This window comes from Mytilus californianus, unplaced genomic scaffold, assembly GCF_021869535.1.
Source record: "Mytilus californianus isolate M0D057914Y unplaced genomic scaffold, xbMytCali1.0.p SCAF_3, whole genome shotgun sequence".
Lineage (NCBI taxonomy): Eukaryota > Metazoa > Mollusca > Bivalvia > Mytilida > Mytilidae > Mytilus > Mytilus californianus.
Genome location: NW_026262679.1, coordinates 106,597,992 through 106,616,401, shown reverse-complemented (window position 1 = coordinate 106,616,401; position 18,410 = coordinate 106,597,992). Strand labels below are relative to the sequence as shown.

The window sequence follows — 18,410 nt, the reverse complement described above, 5'->3', positions numbered from 1 at the left end:
CCTGATTTGACAGTTATGAAGACATCAAATATTTAATACAGGGTATATCTTAAAGTTTAATGCACTAGTTATTCTTACTTGTAAGTACTTATTATTTTGCATGATCAATATGATGCTTAACCCACATCTTTTTTAAATCATATGTGTTAACAAGTGGTTAAATTCCAAGTGTGACCCCAAAGAGGGGTTAACAGGTAAAAATCAATCTTACAAACAACCTTACCTGTTAGATGCATTGACTGAATCATACAGACTCATCAACAAATCTGGGGCCCAATAAATGTCACAGTATTTCTCAGTTATTGCACTAGCAAAGGTTTCCCACTTAAGGTTTCCTAAAGAAGCTATATATTCAGCAGTTGCTAAATCCTCCACACCATTTTCCATATAACCATCAAATGCAAATTCCTCCCTTAACAAGTGAATAACACGTCCCAATTTCTCCTGTTGAGAACTATGGACGTTATTCAATAATCGTTCAACCATACTTCCTGCGGCAGGAGGTTTATAAGCACCATTCACGCTACTGATACCGCTATCTTTAGAAGCAGACGGGGAAGATGACTGGGATTCAGAAATAGGTGGCTGCATAGACACCTGATTATCTGCCCCTGATTGTTTATGAGGTATGTGTTGATTGCTAGAACGTTGTAACGAGTCAAACTGAATGTTTTGATGATTGTTCCTGTGAAGAACAGTATCATCATAGGAAGATCCTGGTTTGATCTCAAATGCTGACAGATGACTAGAATGTCTTTTCATAGCTTCACCATCAGAATGAAAATGTTCATCATTTAAAATATGTGCAGATTTAGATCTCCATAGATTGCTAGTTTCTGCTGAATGATCTACATGTCGAGCACTATGCACTCTCCCTGTGTTCTTAGCTCTCATGTTAGCAGTTTTTTGTAAAAGATTTTTAGCTGCTCTGCCAGGTCTTCCTGACCTACTAGCATTTGGTGAACTATCCAAATCACCACTAGTATTTAGAGGAGATTGATTTAACACAGTAAAGTTTCCATGCATTTTCTGACTTTTTGCAGAATCTGATAAATATCCATAATCATTTACCGTTGGCTGTGGAAATGGTACAGGCATTCCAACAGGTACCAACTGCACAAACCCTGTTCTTGGATCTTGTTGTAACTGAACTTGCATGGGATAACCTGGTACCATTCCACCTCCATACTGTGGTAACGTCACAGTTTGTCCTACAATATGTTGCTGAAATTGTGATGGAATATTTAAATTTGGCCACATCTGTGGTGGCGGCATTTGTGGAGTCATAAACTGATTATTCTGATTCTGAACCCAGTCAGCTGTATCTACCTGTGAAGGTTTTTGTTCTGATTTACCCATATAATTTTGTAAATGCTGAGCAATAGCAGACGCCAAAGTATCAGTATCCACTTGTGTGCCTCTTTTCTGAACTTCTGACAATAAATTTTCCAAAGCTCCCATCCCATCTTTCTTATTGGATTTATCTTCATGACTATCATCATTTGACAATTTCTGTGTTGACGATTTTTTCGGACTATGATACTGTTTAGATTTTGGCTTTGGTGAACGAGGTGGTGTCCCAGGCTCAGCTTCATCATCTTTTCCACCAGACGGTTGTCTATGCTTCATCAAATTCTTTTTCAATTCTTTTAATTTTTTCACAACCTCTTTGTCCTTTTCACTTGGTTGACAATCATTGGTAGGACTTTTTTCCCTTTTGACTTCTTTCTTTTCGACTGGTGTTTCAGTTCTATGTAAAACAATAGGTTTGAAATGTGTAGCTGTTGATCTGTAAGCGGTTGGAATGGTCTTGGCAGGTTCATCCGGTTTAACTGGGACAGGTTTTTTTGGAACAAAAGCTGACTCAACAGTAGTTTTGATGGGTCTGAAAGCTGATCCCATGTCAATCTCCTGCGTCTCATCATGTTTGTTAGAATTTTCTTCTTGTTCTATCTATAAATATACAGATAGGTATTAAGTAGTGAATGAAAATTTTAGTTAGAATCAAAATTAGTAGCTTATGTAGCAGAGTTTATATTTCAGAAACCTTGATTACTTTATTTTCCAAATTATCTGCTTTATCAAACTGCATTTAATATCATCAAACAGATATCTAGCATAGAAGCATCATTGTGAAATAAGTAACTATGTTTACACAAATTTTATTCGTATACATCTACTTTGTTGTTAATTTGCTTAAATGTACCAATATTGTTATTAATATAGTTATTCAATAGTTCATGATTTTATCATTATTTGACTATCCAAATTAATTTTTTAGCTTGACCATGGACATTTGATCTTACAATCTCTTACTTACATTTGAAAAATTGACCTACATGTACAATAAAATCTGTTTTCCTATAGCTGGCAGAAATTATTTTTTGGATAATGCTTGTGCTCAATGTTAATATATCGAAAAAAAATTCATGAACTAAGCCTTTTTTGGGGGGACTGGATTAAAATCTGACAAATATGAAGTATGAAGTCCTTTCAATTTTGTAACATCTCAGAAAAAGCCCCAGCATAAATTTATATTTCTTGAAGCCTTTATTTCAATTTTTAATAAATGTGGTCATACAGTATTCTATTTTCCATAAATTAACATGACAAAATAAGCCATTTCATGTACCTTCTCCTTTGCAATCAATGTTATTTAGAGTATTTGTTTCAACATGTAGATATTTAGACATTTAGATATTTAGACATTTAGTGGTTGTACTTGTATTAAAGAATATCAAATTTTTTATCTCAAGATTATAGGTGTCCAAAGTCTGCTTTAATCAGCTGAAGTTTACAAGTCAGTTAAAATATATTTTCCGCTATACTGTGGATTATTTATTTTTGTGTGTAACCATTTTCGTGGATTAGGGAAAAATTGTATTTTTGTTGATATTTGATTTTGTGGTTTTACTCAAGTCTATACACAAGACTATAGAAAATTTGTACTTCCATGAACGTTGAAATTCATGGTTCACCTGGCCCGAGAACACAGTTATTTCGTAGTGCATTTCTTTTAGACAATAAATTCAAATTAAAAAAATCGCACCTGCTCTATCTCAAAAAGATTTTTACAGTGTAGTGTACTACTATTGATACAAATAATATCAAAATTATAGAAACTTCTACCAGCTCTAACTCAAAATATTGACAATTCTGTGTTAAGGGGGGCTAAAATTCAGTTTGACAGCTTCAGACATTCTAATTTTTGACCTTTTTTAACTGGACCAAATCACTACTTAACATAAAGATTCAGCACCCAAATTTTTTTAACATGTAATTTTATCCCCTTACTTAATATTTCATGCATAAAATATCAAGAAATAAATTGGGAAAGTGTATCAAAAAAAAATGCAAGTTAAACACTGTTCACACTAGGGACTATATTCGTAGACAACGAAAACCAAAGGACGATAACTGTGTCCTTGGACCTAATAGGATAGAAAGACTTGACCAATTTTAATAAAACTTTGCATGACCTAAGCTTAGGAAATTATAAGATAGTTGGCCAAGTTTCATGGCCATAGAATCTATATTATAGAAACTAGGGCCATTTTAATATTGAAATTTGGATGTTTATTTTTGACGTTTAAATCAAATATTTTCAACTGTCAAGATTTTGGCCTAAAAAATTTAAATATTACAAAAATTTGCTTTTTAAATACTCTTGAATATAATGTAATAAGTATTAAAAGCAACAGAACACTCAGTTGATTTATCAGATCTATTACAGCTATTCAAATGTCAAATTTATATGAGCCTGTGCCTGAAAATAGAGATTTTCGAATTAAGGGAAGCCTTACATAAACATGCATTTTTTTCAACCAAGTTGAAGTTTTTGAAGTTTTTTAACCATACATTATTCTTCCATATATATTAAATGTACTTTAAATGTAAAGAAAAGTTACAAAAAGCATACCACATGAGTATAAAATGGTCTTAGGCCATGTAAGACTGAAAATTATTTAGAGTCGATTTAGGCCGTAGCCCATATTTACATATTAAAATGCACACAGAGGCTATAAGAAATGGAAATTTGTTACTTTTTGCTCATTTCTATGCTGAGATGTCATGATACAAGAAGTCTAATTGCAAAAGGACTCTTGAATTCAACTTTTTTTTGCAGACAGTATGGTCTGATGACCAGTTTTTCACTTTTCAATGGAAAACTTGCATGTAGTTTTAGTCTCAATTGGCATATATTTGAACCACTTACTATCCTAAAGAAGAAAATTATGGTAGCATATGAAATGAATAGGGTGTACTGATCATTGTAAAGTGTTTTTTTTACAGATTTAATGAAATATTTGTGATGGACTACAGATTTTATGTACAAAGCTCTTCACATTTCACATACATCAAACAGGCCGTTTAACCAGGGACATAAATACAAATATTCTGCACATTTTTTCTGTGATAATCTACTTTTCTTTAGATTCAGAGTTCACAAATAGTTAATTAAATTTGATTTAAGCATAGAAACACAAATATCAGGAACATAAAAAGCTGTCAGATAGAAAGTCAGCATTGCTCTTAGGCATAAAATGAAAACTGCTTTAAAATGCTTATTTGAGCCGTATAATGGCAAAATGGGACATTTTAACAGAATTTCTGTCAAACAAAGATGTAAATCCTTTACTTTTATTGAGTTTGACAAATTGAAACCAGCAAACCATTCAGGAAAGTTGCCAAAGTACAGAATCTACATTTACGGAATTCATCTCTTAGGCCCGAGAACACAGTTATTTCGTAGTGCATTTCTTTTAGACAATAAATTCAAATTAAAAAAATCGCACCTGCTCTATCTCAAAAAGATTTTTACAGTGTAGTGTACTACTATTGATACAAATAATATCAAAATTATAGAAACTTCTACCAGCTCTAACTCAAAATATTGACAATTCTGTGTTAAGGGGGGCTAAAATTCAGTTTGACAGCTTCAGACATTCTAATTTTTGACCTTTTTTAACTGGACCAAATCACTACTTAACATAAAGATTCAGCACCCAAATTTTTTTAACATGTAATTTCATCCCCTTACTTAATATTTCATGCATAAAATATCAAGAAATAAATTGGGAAAGTGTATCAAAAAAAAATGCAAGTTAAACACTGTTCACACTAGGGACTATATTCGTAGACAACGAAAACCAAAGGACGATAACTGTGTCCTTGGACCTAATAGGATAGAAAGACTTGACCAATTTTAATAAAACTTTGCATGACCTAAGCTTAGGAAATTATAAGATAGTTGGCCAAGTTTCATGGCCATAGAATCTATATTATAGAAACTAGGGCCATTTTAATATTGAAATTTGGATGTTTATTTTTGACGTTTAAATCAAATATTTTCAACTGTCAAGATTTTGGCCTAAAAAATTTAAATATTGCAAAAATTTGCTTTTTAAATACTCTTGAATATAATGTAATAAGTATTAAAAGCAACAGAACACTCAGTTGATTTATCAGATCTATTACAGCTATTCAAATGTCAAATTTATATGAGCCTGTGCCTGAAAATAGAGATTTTCGAATTAAGGGAAGCCTTACATAAACATGCATTTTTTTCAACCAAGTTGAAGTTTTTGAAGTTTTTTAACCATACATTATTCTTCCATATATATTAAATGTACTTTAAATGTAAAGAAAAGTTACAAAAAGCATACCACATGAGTATAAAATGGTCTTAGGCCATGTAAGACTGAGAATTATTTAGAGTGGATTTAGGCCGTAGCCCATATTTACATATTAAAATGCACACAGAGGCTATAAGAAATGGAAATTTGTTACTTTTTGCTCATTTCTATGCTGAGATGTCATGATACAAGAAGTCTAATTGCAAAAGGACTCTTGAATTCAACTTTTTTTTGCAGACAGTATGGTCTGATGACCAGTTTTTCACTTTTCAATGGAAAACTTGCATGTAGTTTTAGTCTCAATTGGCATATATTTGAACCACTTACTATCCTAAAGAAGAAAATTATGGTAGCATATGAAATGAATAGGGTGTACTGATCATTGTAAAGTGTTTTTTTTACAGATTTAATGAAATATTTGTGATGGACTACAGATTTTATGTACAAAGCTCTTCACATTTCACATACATCAAACAGGCCGTTTAACCAGGGACATAAATACAAATATTCTGCACATTTTTTCTGTGATAATCTACTTTTCTTTAGATTCAGAGTTCACAAATAGTTAATTAAATTTGATTTAAGCATAGAAACACAAATATCAGGAACATAAAAAGCTGTCAGATAGAAAGTCAGCATGGCTCTTAGGCATAAAATGAAAACTGCTTTAAAATGCTTATTTGAGCCGTATAATGGCAAAATGGGACATTTTAACAGAATTTCTGTCAAACAAAGATGTAAATCCTTTACTTTTATTGAGTTTGACAAATTGAAACCAGCAAACCATTCAGGAAAGTTGCCAAAGTACAGAATCTACATTTACGGAATTCATCTCTTAGGCCCGAGAACACAGTTATTTCGTAGTGCATTTCTTTTAGACAATAAATTCAAATTAAAAAAATCGCACCTGCTCTATCTCAAAAAGATTTTTACAGTGTAGTGTACTACTATTGATACAAATAATATCAAAATTATAGGAACTTCTACCAGCTCTAACTCAAAATATTGACAATTCTGTGTTAAGGGGGGCTAAAATTCAGTGTGACAGCTTCAGACATTCTAATTTTTGACCTTTTTTAACTGGACCAAATCACTACTTAACATAAAGATTCAGCACCCAAATTTTTTTTAACATGTAATTTCATCCCCTTACTTAATATTTCATGCATAAAATATCAAGAAATAAATTGGGAAAGTGTATCAAAAAAAAATGCAAGTTAAACACTGTTCACACTAGGGACTATATTCGTAGACAACGAAAACCAAAGGACGATAACTGTGTCCTTGGACCTAATATTACCACCTGTACCAAAGAAATCAACGGAAATTGGTATCTTATGAAGAATATAAAGAATCCACAGTATTGTATCTTAGTTTATACCATACCAGTCTAAGTTGTGTATCCTGGAAGAGTTGTTGTAGAATCAATGCAGATGATTCCCCAGTTCTACCATCATGTATGCCACATATCTAAAACAAATATATTATCTATAATTTATATGTGATTTTTGGTTTATATATAGATTGGTTTGTTAATTGTTTGGGATTATAATACATCCTTAAATCATTTATCACCGTGGTCTATTTTGATGGAAGAGTAAATTGAAAAGCATATACAAAGCAATCAACTTTTAATTGTCATCTTTGAATTTTAAATTACCATTAAATCTAGAATCTCAAGCCTTAAGAGTGAAATTAAACAAAATAGAATATGAAATTAAAGCAATATCCCATGTGAGAATTAAAATTCATATTGTAGAGGGGATTCAATTCCACAATACAAATCCTCGTGTTTAATTTCTCTGTTTCATATTTATTATGATTGCTATAATCCCAGCTATTTGCAAAGAGTATTTGACATATTTCAGCACATTAAAAGAAACTGAGCATCTAAATTAAATTGTCAATACCTCTAAAGTATCCTCTATACTGGGCCTCTGTGTCATGTCTGGATGAACTAACTGAGATAGTAACTCCTTTAATTCTGAAGAAATACCAAGGGAGGCTACTGATGAATATTTGGCACCTCCTGTACACCTCAAGGTTGTTCCAAGTCCATACAAACAAGCCTGTAACATAGACAGTATCAGAATATGTATATAACTCATTGAATGCATACTTCTAGTAATACATAAAAGAGGATAAGAAAAGAAGCCTCCAAGACAGTATGCAACATCAGAACAGACTAATGCTGTTTATTTTTAAGAATGATTTTTGCCTTGAAATAGATTTACCTGAAAGCACCCCCACCCCTTTCAAAAGTGTCATGTTCTACTGTCAATATATAATTTTTCCTCCTAACAGAAGTTCCTCTGGAAACTTTTGATATAATTAATTCTATAAAACATATTTTGATTTTTCAGGTGCCACTTGGGTTCTGCATAATCCTGTGTCTTGCCTGCAATTGCTGATGTCAGAGTAAAAGTGAAGTGTTGACTGTTAAGTAGGAGTCCATTTATCAGTCAAATATTATCAAAATTTTGCTCTCGATACTGTCTTTTGGTCATAAAAAAAGCTTCTGTCCAAATTTCATAAAATTCCATGAAAGTTTGACAATTATTGATGTCTAAAAAAAACTTTCACCACAGACTGAACCAATATGTTGACAACACCAATGACACTGATTAAATCTAGGACAGCTATGTCCCGCTTTCGCGAAAATAAATGTACTCAACAAAACAAAGGGCTTGATTTACAGAAGTAAATACTCCCAATAACAAAATTAATTCACTTTAATACCTTCTCAGAAAGTTCTCCTTTCTGTTGTAATTCAGGTGACATAAACATAACCTCCAGTGGTTTATCCTCAGGTATGGCTCTAAAGGAAATACTTCCATTATCTCGAACAAGAAGTGTGTCTAAAGACAGGTATGCAGCTGTAATTAAAAACAAAAATTGACAATAATCCTTATATCTTCATTCACAAGTCCTATCCCTTTACAATCATTTCAAACCACTTCCACCTGTAAAACCATAAACTGGAAATGTTTGATCATTTAAAATGGTTGTTTAAAAAACAAGAGGCTCCAAAGAACCTCAATAGTTCACCTGCAAAAATATTCCATTTTGATATTATTTTACTTTTATTGTAATCAGTTATATTTGCTTATTTATAAGTCTCCAACAAATGACCGAAATTACAAGAAAAATTTCCATACCCTTGTATTTTTTCTGTCATATATATTTTTCCTTTACTGTTTCTTCACAAATCAGGCTGTTGATTTTCTCATTTGAATTGCTTTACATTTTTCATTGTTGACTGCAGTGTGGTGACATATAGCTGCTTACATCCACATCATTCAAACTCTGGTGTTTAATTGTCTCATTGGTAACCATACCATATCTCCTTATTTTTATATTGGCAACTCACTTCATAAATTTCAGGTAATTAAATTAAACTTACGTAGATGTTTCTTTTTTCTCTGTAGAGAATAAGCACCCTCTTTACAAATAGCCCACAATTCCTCTTCTGTTATATTTCTATCTATTGTCTCTAAGATCTCACTAATTGTATAACCCTGAAATTAAATTGTTCATATATATTAAGCAAATGCAAAAATTTCAACGAAGGAAAATGTACTGAAGCACTTTGTTTAAAATATAAGCAAATTTTACTACATACTGTGATTGATCTAATTCTTTAAATTGAAGTTGCCAATTACCCAAAAGTCAAGGAACCATATGTCCTGTAAGGTCCAAAATGATTCAGATAAAGTACTTGTTTGAAATAGTGAAAGAAGTCATGACTTTAACATGTTAAGATTGATTGATTGCTGCTTAATGTCAAGCAGCAAATATTACACTTATATTCAAGTCAATAACATGTTAATGAATTATGAATATACCCTGTTTGTATATTAAGGCCTACACACTGATTTGAATGTGCTAGCTCACAAGGTAACAATCTACTGGTAGACCTTACTCAAACATATGATCTGGACCAGTAGTAGGCCAGTCTTTGCTTTTACTTTCGAGTTCTTGTCCTAGAAGCATCAAATTGTTTTGACCAATGTGAGGATCAAACCAATGACCGTCTGCACTCAAGGCTACCATACTACCACAAGACTGTGGGTACCCGGTATATTTAAATATTGCAATATTAACTCTGAATTTTCAATTTGACTTCTGCAGATTATTTTACATCTGTTGTTCTGTGGTTCTGTCTCCTAACCTTGAAAATGTTTAGCATCTTTTTCTATGAAAAAAATCTTTCCTCATTATTTAGTATTGTATTTTTGAGGTTGTTTGTTTGCATGCTTTCTGAGGTCCTTCTTTCTTTAAAGTGTCACTCAAGATTAAATTTAATTCCTCAGATTTAGCACTGTATAGGCTGTTCACCTGTAACTATCACTCCAAGCAGTAAAGTACATTGACATACAAACTGATGAATGAAAATGTCTACACATTGTGTCTGTTTAAATTTCATTTTAAACACACTAATTACAAAGCAAAATAATCTTTCCCCTAAGCATAACAGATTATCCCAGCTTCCAGAAAATCTATTATCCACAAAAATACAATTGTTCCTCAATCCATGAAAATAAATGAATCCACAGTAGTCAATATTATTTTACTTGTGGTAGAATGTTGACTGTAAAAATGGAAGCTAAATAATAGAAACAAATTGTCTAACTTTACCCTTAATTTTATTAAGTATTATAGTTTCTCAATAGCTTCCATGAGTATATACCCAGAATTGACCACTTGCTAGAAATATATCAGACAACTGCATGAACATTGCCAATTTTCGGTAACAGTATAATTAGTTTCATAACCCATTGAATTATTCAATAAATACATATTCCTGGGATTTTTACTCAAATTATGTTCATATGAACATGGTAAGTGAAATCTTTCAGACATCAAACTACACTTTGGCATTATTAGATACATATGTATTAAATTGAATATACTAGGATCTAAATTAAAAGAGCACTTACAGTTCATGATATTTTTACAACAGAAAACTAGGGCTCCAGTTTGAATAAAAACATTTTTTTTCTGAATTTGTGCCTTTTTCCTCAACTTTGGGTATTTTTTTTGGGGGAAAAACCTTAACAAATACCAGCATATAAAATATTTCAATAAAAGCATTAATTATAGCATTTTCTCTTACCTGACGTTTCTTTGTCCTATTTGTCTTCTCAGACTTATTGGAATCTGACTTTTCTTTGTTGGTTTGAACAGAATCAGAATGTTTACGTTTTTGAGGCACAGGTTTAAATTTTGTCATATTTTCATTATTATTATCATTATTATTTGATAAATCCATATCAATTACTCCAGAATCATTATCCAGCTGTTTTTTAAGATCTGGCTTTCTAGGAATTGGTGGTTTAAATCCCATATTGTCACTCTCATTTTCACCACTTAAAGTTCTATTTTTATTTTTCCTGTTATGTGGAGATGACTGTTTCAAGTTTCCAGTTGCCGTTGGTATCCCTGTGTAATTTCCTCGAAGTGCCATGTCTTCTTCTGCATTAGCAGACGACACTATTTCAGGTGACACAGCAGGTGTAGAATGCTGCTGTGGATCGGTTATGTTTAATCCTGATGAATCTGGTAACAATTTTGACTGGCTTTGTAAATAGTTTGCTAAACCTGCAGTTACGTCAGCTAAACTTGACGAATGACCATCAGGTGCTGGAGAAAAATGTGCTGTAAATGATCCAATCTTACAACAAATATCTGCTGATGATTTGCCAACAAGTTCCTCCTCACATTGATTTATAAGAGATTCTAAATCAGGTCTGTCACTTGGTTTTTCAGATGTCATATAACCAAATAACTGTCTTAGTTCTGCAGTGATTTCTGGACGACCTGGTTCCCCATTATATTCTGCTGCATACAGTAGTGTCATCCCAAGAGAAAACAGATGCGACTGAAAATAGAATTTTTTTTTTTAACACTTTAACTACTAGTAATCAACATAATGTGACACTGATAGAATTCTAACAGTTCTATATTTCAAAACTCCAACTATTTAGAAGGTTTTTCTTTTCCAAAAATTCAAAACACCAAAAACTGTCATAAATCTTCTATCTACCTTATAATTCTGACTGTAAAAATATCAATTTCAACAGGGAAAATAATTGGACATACTTACTTATTGTTAAAAATTACTTTAATTGCTTACTGTGAATAAGTAAAGACAGCAAAGTAATAACGTCTTCATTCAAACTTTAAAATGAAACAAAACAAATTGAAAATTTTCTGTAATTAAAACAAAATAAAGCTGAAATGAAATTTTTACAAAGACTTATTTCTTTATGGTACACGAAATGTATTTCAATAGTGAAATATAATACTAATTTACTGGCTTTTGTTTGGTTGACATATTAGAAAAATAAACATATTTTTATAGAATATCTTTTAGTACAAGAACTTTTGAAAAATAAGGAGACAGTAATCTCTTGGTTAGTTGTTCATCTGAACTGAGATATAAAACTGCTTGGTAAGTTGTTCATCTGAACTGAGATATAAAACTGCTAGTTCCAATACTATAGTTCTAGCATCATCAGAATGGATTATCACACCTTCTTTCATCTAAAATCTATTCCAATTTTCTATTCACTTTAATCAAGCAAGTGTTCTCAAAATAGAACGTTTAACTATTATATAATGTTATCTTGTCAAGTCCAAAACTGAGATGCATGTGACTTCCAACGATCAAAAAAATGTATTAAAAACTTTTATTCTGTATTCACTTTTAATACAATCTAACACAATATTGATCTATAAGTAAAAAAAATGCATAAAGAAAGAACTAAATTGCTTTTTGATTTCATTGAAAACATTTCTGATAAGTCAACTGTTATGTGGACTGATCTTCATGCTGATTGTTTTAAAAATATTGAATTTATGGCTAGATGACAATTATCTCAAAACAATAGAATTGACAGGGTTTTACTATCTGGCAAAAAGAAGGGTGTGCCCATACTTTTTATCTTTTATCTAAAGAAATATTTGTATTTTTTTTTTGTTTCTGAATTCATGCAGAGGCTTCTTTTCAACATTCAGTTTTGTATTTACGATTAAACCTCAAAGGAAACTTTTGCTAGACTCAAGCAACATTTGAAACATTTTAAATTTTTTTAATTCAATTATATGAATACACAAGTTTTTATATTTAAATTATTTGGAAAAAGGGAGTATAATTTTTCACTCTCTTGGAGCGTTCGTTACATTCAACTAGAGGCTATATAGAATTGACTAAAAGTATGTTATTGCATAACTTCAAAGCAAGGTTATTGTTTTCTATACATAAGAGATTTATAATAGTAAAATCACAGCTTACAAAGGTTAAATTATCTGTTCTATTACCCAGGACAATTTCAACCATGCAGACTTATTTGTAGATCTTGTCTTGCTGATTATTTTTGCTTATTTAAAGTTTCTGTCCATCTATTATAATTTTCAAGATAATAGGCAAAACTCCTATAAGATGTCGTCTGACAGTTTTGATGAAAATGGACAATAGTTGGACCTCATCATTTTGAACATTTCTGCAACTATTAGAATTTCTCTATTCCTATCAGTTTTCAAGAAAATAGGCAAAACTTGCATTTTACCCCTATGTTATGTTTTTAGCCATGTCTGCCATGTTGGTTGGCAGGTGGGGTCACCAGACACATTTTTAAAACTAGATACCCTAATGATAATTGTGGCCAAGTTTGGTCAAATTTGGCACATTAGTATCAGAGGAGAAGATTTTTATAAAAGTTAATGACGACAAAGGACAGCCGATGCCAAATGATGAGAAAAGCTCACTTGGAACTTTGGGCCAGGTGAGCTAATAATTAAGACTCTCACAAATCAAAATTTCCTTACCTTGTAAGACTGCTCATTGTGTTCATATTCTGGGGGTATATACAACTGTTCTGGTTCTGTAAATATAAACATGTAAATAAGTAAGTTATGACCAAACAAACTATTTGTGCCCCAAATTATGTACTAAATTCGATTATAGTATCCAACTTTAAGGAACATAAGTACAATAGAAAATGTCATTTTTTTGCTTTTGCATACATTCTCTTCATTCTATATCAATTAAAAACAAAATTGATTTCTTTGTGTTTGTGTGCGCTTTATATAGATATAAGAAGATGTGGTATGAGTGCGAATGAGATAACTCTCCATCCAAGTCAAAATTTATAAAAGTAAACCATTATAGGTCAAAGTACGGTCTTCAACACGGAGCCTTGGCTCACACTGAACAGCAAGGGCCCCAAAAATTACTAGTCTAAAACCATTCAAACAGGAAAACCAACGGTCTAATCTATATAAAAAACAAGAAAGGAGAAACACTTATGAACCACATCAACAAACAACAACTACTGAACATCAGATTCCTGCATGTCAAAACACAAACTTTTTTCCTTTACATAGTTTTTTCCTCCATCTGATCTCAGTTCCATGATTACAAAGTTAACCATCTATTTGTGTGTGCAAAAACACCATTGTTTTTTTTCTTTAACACAAAGTTGTTAGGATACACAGTATTTCATTTATTGAAGCTCAAAGCCTTTGAACCAAGCTATTAAATACGATTTTGGTATTGAAGCTTAGTGGCAAAAGAAAAAGAAAAATATTGACATTATTTTAATGTTACCGATACCTGAAAAACTGACTGTAATATTTTGTTTTTTCCCATAACTTCTATAGTCAATGATTTAACAGTTTTAAAAACAGCTTCTGAAAATGTGGATACACAAAACACTCAATTTAAATCAAATTACTGTTCTCGAAACCTTTTATAAATATGTATATTACTTGTAATAAATTTCATATCGTTAAAATTACTATTTTATTAAGGAAGTCAACACAATGAGAATTTGGCTTTATTATATACTGTTTCTTTGTGAGAGAAAAAAAACATTAATTTCACATTTAAAATTATTAAAATTGCCATCATTTTTAAATCAATTTAATAATATATATTTTTAATTTTACTCCCAATTCATTTATAGTCTAGCATTAGTAATCCAATCACCTAATTGATTTTAAATGTTAAATTTATGTATCAAGAATGTGGATTCCAATAATTGTACAATGAATTGATCCTATATTTTCACACACCTTCTTTTCTTTACTTTGAGTCAGAACAAAATAAAATAAAAATGGAATATAGGGGAAGACCAAGTATAAAAAGGTGAGAACTTGTATCAATGTTCTTCATCTTCAAAGTTGAAGAATCTTTAAATGTTTATACATAGTTCACAGGGCTGTAGCCAGGACATGTCAATGGGGGTGCAATATCATTGGTGAGGGGAGGGGGGGTCTTAAACCCCAATACCACCCCTGGCAGCTCTTGGGATTTGAGAACATTTAAATAAGCCAATAAGCAAATCAGTCACTTGAATTAGGAGTTTACAGCAATAAAAAGGGAGTATGATCGAACCCCCCTTCACCTCACTGGCTACAATTTGGGTCCTATACAAAACAAAAAACTGAAGATGGCCCTGCTATCTAATTAATGTTATGGACAGCCCTACATAAAATATGTAAATGAAATAAGTAAATTATGAAATCTTAATACAATCATTTATTATCTTACAATGAACAGTTTAAAAACAGTTGCAGCAAAAATTTTCAATAAATCTATTCAAATTTTTTAATATACAGCATAATTATCAGATTCTAAGCTAAATTCTAATGTGATATAAAATATATACCTTTGTACCTTAGTCTTCCTATGTGAATATTAGTACCAAGGGATATTCTATTCAGGTTAAAAGCTTATCAAATAAATCAGGAAAATTCATTTACCATTCCAATTACTATATTTTTAACAAGGGTTTGTTAATCGGAGAATAAGCATACAATAGTTTTTATGAATTTAAGATTTCAAAGACTACTTACAATAATTTGTCATGTTTTCTGTTAGTATGATTAACCTAAATGGTATTTATGTTTCAGGCCCGTTCCAAGTCTTTCAAGTTCAGCCATTTCAATAGGGACTATGCAAATGTTTTTAAACTTTGTAAAAACAAAAGTGTAAAAACATTGACTTTTATAACCAATTCCTACCTTTAAAACTTCTTAATATATCCCAATTAAAATTTCTCTCATGGCAGAATTTTTATTACACATAAATCCTTATTTTGACGATAAAGCCATACACCTTACAAAAACAATTCCATGTGACAACAGACCGCAACGTCACATTCTATATCATAAGGTATCTATTACTCTCTCTTTTGGCAGAATTCCGCAGACTTATTCAAAGAAGAAAGGTCAATGCATAAAACAGTAACAAATCTTGTCCTACCATATGACCTATGTAAATTGTTTAAAGGATACTGTTACATTTGCTTTTTTCATAAATGATTTTTTTAATTGAGGCTTTTATTAGTTATGGTCGTAAATATTCTTATAATAGATCATATAAGTATAAATTTTTCCAATTAGTCAAAATCATTCTGAAAAGTTTAACTGAAAAACTACGGTACCTACATCAAATGGAAAGATCTTATATTAAATAATATAAAACATAATCATCAGTTATGAAAGATTTGAACTATGATTTTTACCATATAAACCAGTATATCTGATTTCACATTGAATTCTTACGACGAGTCACAATAAATTAAAGGTTTGACAAATAGTTATAACAGAACCAAGCAGTGAACAACAATAGCTGTAAATCTTAAACTGTATATCAATCTTATTAAATAAACAATCAGCAAATTTAATATCATAGAGATTTTATAAATAATTAATTTTCCGAATAGTTAAATGCTTGAAATAAAATACAAAAGTTGTCTAAATTATGTTTATTATAGCATACTCTATCACTCTCTCTCAATGAACCCAGAAGAGATTTTTCTCTTTGTTTTCATGAATGTTATAGTATTTTAGAAGCTGCAGTTTTTTCCATGAAATTTGACCTGCTTTTGAAATAATATGCAAACTTTGAATAAAAATCTGCTTTTTTAAAACTTATTTTTTGTCTCCATATTACGAACATAGAAGACAACAAAAAATAGTCCTAAATTTAAAGTTTTCCATGAAAAATATTCCCTTTAAAATTTCGACACAAAATATTTTACAAAATCAATTTCTGCTACTTACCTTAACCTTGCAATTATCAAAAAAAAATTAATACAAATTTCGGTGACAAAGCTTTCACAGAGATTTCATTAATCTTTATTGACCCAGGAGTTTAACTAAGATGATAAATAAATATTGTGAAAACAACGTCACTTATTATTTTATCGAAGGCTCTCATAATGTATCGATCTTTAATAATAAGAAGAAAAGATCATATCATTTCAGTGTGTATCATACAAAGACACCTGAACTCTTTCCTTGGTTGTAACGTTATGTTGTGTTTACAAAGATTACTACTGAAAAGATAACCCTTATTGAAATAAACACCAAAGGCTTGATTAATTCCCTTACATTCTACCCTTATCAAAACCATGACAAGCTCTATGTGTCCTGAATGCTATTGATGAAAATCTGACAATCAATCAAAAATAAAATTTTGTATCATTCATAATTAAAATTAATTTGACCTCTATATTTAATAATAAATAGACCTTTACAGAAGTGTTTTTGTTCAACATATGGTTCGTTCAACCAAGTCATATGTGCATGTGTCTGTCCAAAGATAGGAACCTCAACAGTGTTTGTCTTTTATCTTGCTTTTTTGTCATTCGAAGATTTGGTGTTGATGACCATTCTTTGATAGATTCTGTTAAAATTAATCACATCTTATTCAGACTTGAGGGGAGACAACTGTTCATAGTTGAAGATTGTATGTTGACCTCTAGATAGCTTTTTTTTTTGGGGGGGGGGGGGGGGGTGTTGTTGGGTAACTGTGTAAATTGATGAATAAACAACATTTCCTTTAATTCATATCTGAAAATCCTAATAATCTAACATGAATGGAGAATTTAAAACTTCAAGATTCAAAGGAAGTCTACAGAAGGTCAGATACTGATATTTTAGCTTTTGAGTTTATCTTGTTTGTCTTTCAACATTCCATGACTTCATAAACAGCTGAGTCATGTGCATTTGTCATGGAGGCATGCTATGTTTGTCCTGCATCATTTACCAAATAAGTCATTGAATGAAATATGAAAAATCTAGGACCAAATTGATTAAGGAAACAAGGTTAAAAAAATCTGAAATGATTAAAAAGAAAATCTAGGCTTACTACACTGTGTATAAATTCAGTAAGATTCTAAAGTTGTCATATATGATAATTATAATTTGAAAATTGTTAGAAATATTTTTTTTGGGTGAATAAAGTTAATGAACATACAGTGACCTATAGTTGCTTACATCTATGTAGTTTGGTCTCTGGATGATTGTTGTCTCATTGGCTATCATACATGACATCTCCTTATAATTATATACATGCATAAAGTATGATTTGTATCACCTTTTACATAATTTTTGCAATGCAGGCATCTGGATAAAAAGACCCCCCTTGACTTTTCAATGCATGTTAAGAATTATTTCAGTTATAGTTATATACATAATAAACTAAACAGTAATCTATAGTGTATATAAAAACCAAATGAACTTAAGTTATTCAACAGTTAACAATGCATCGATTTTTTTCTTTACAAATCAAAGATTAAAATGTACATTCATACAACTAGCTATGTTAAGGTCATTTATGTGCTTATTGTATTTCAGTGAAGTTCATTATTAACAAAAATCATTATGATTTGTTCTGTCATTCAAACAGATTCAAAGAAAGATAACTGTTTTACACCTATATACCAAGAATTTAATAATCAAAGGATAAAATATTTATGT

General features: G+C 31.0%; 1 protein-coding gene across 5 annotated transcripts in view; it reads right to left on the bottom strand.

Moving 5' to 3' along the window:
- Positions 1 to 18,410, bottom strand: part of LOC127735673 (kinase non-catalytic C-lobe domain-containing protein 1-like) — a 66,566-nt gene that overhangs the window by 31,068 nt on the left and 17,088 nt on the right. For 4 of the 5 annotated variants that reach the window (XM_052245922.1, XM_052245921.1, XM_052245924.1 and 1 more), the window contains 7 exons: positions 13,467 to 13,522; positions 10,753 to 11,517; positions 9,040 to 9,154; positions 8,376 to 8,512; positions 7,547 to 7,705; positions 7,023 to 7,106; positions 224 to 1,953 (listed from right to left, as the gene is read on the bottom strand). In XM_052245922.1, coding sequence (XP_052101882.1) covers positions 224 to 1,953; positions 7,023 to 7,106; positions 7,547 to 7,705; positions 8,376 to 8,512; positions 9,040 to 9,154; positions 10,753 to 11,517; positions 13,467 to 13,522 — 3,046 coding nt within the window. Of the gene's footprint in view, positions 1 to 223; positions 1,954 to 7,022; positions 7,107 to 7,546; positions 7,706 to 8,375; positions 8,513 to 9,039; positions 9,155 to 10,752; positions 11,518 to 13,466; positions 13,523 to 15,665; positions 16,281 to 18,410 lie in introns of those variants that run through there. The other variant, XM_052245925.1, reaches the window with a different exon arrangement.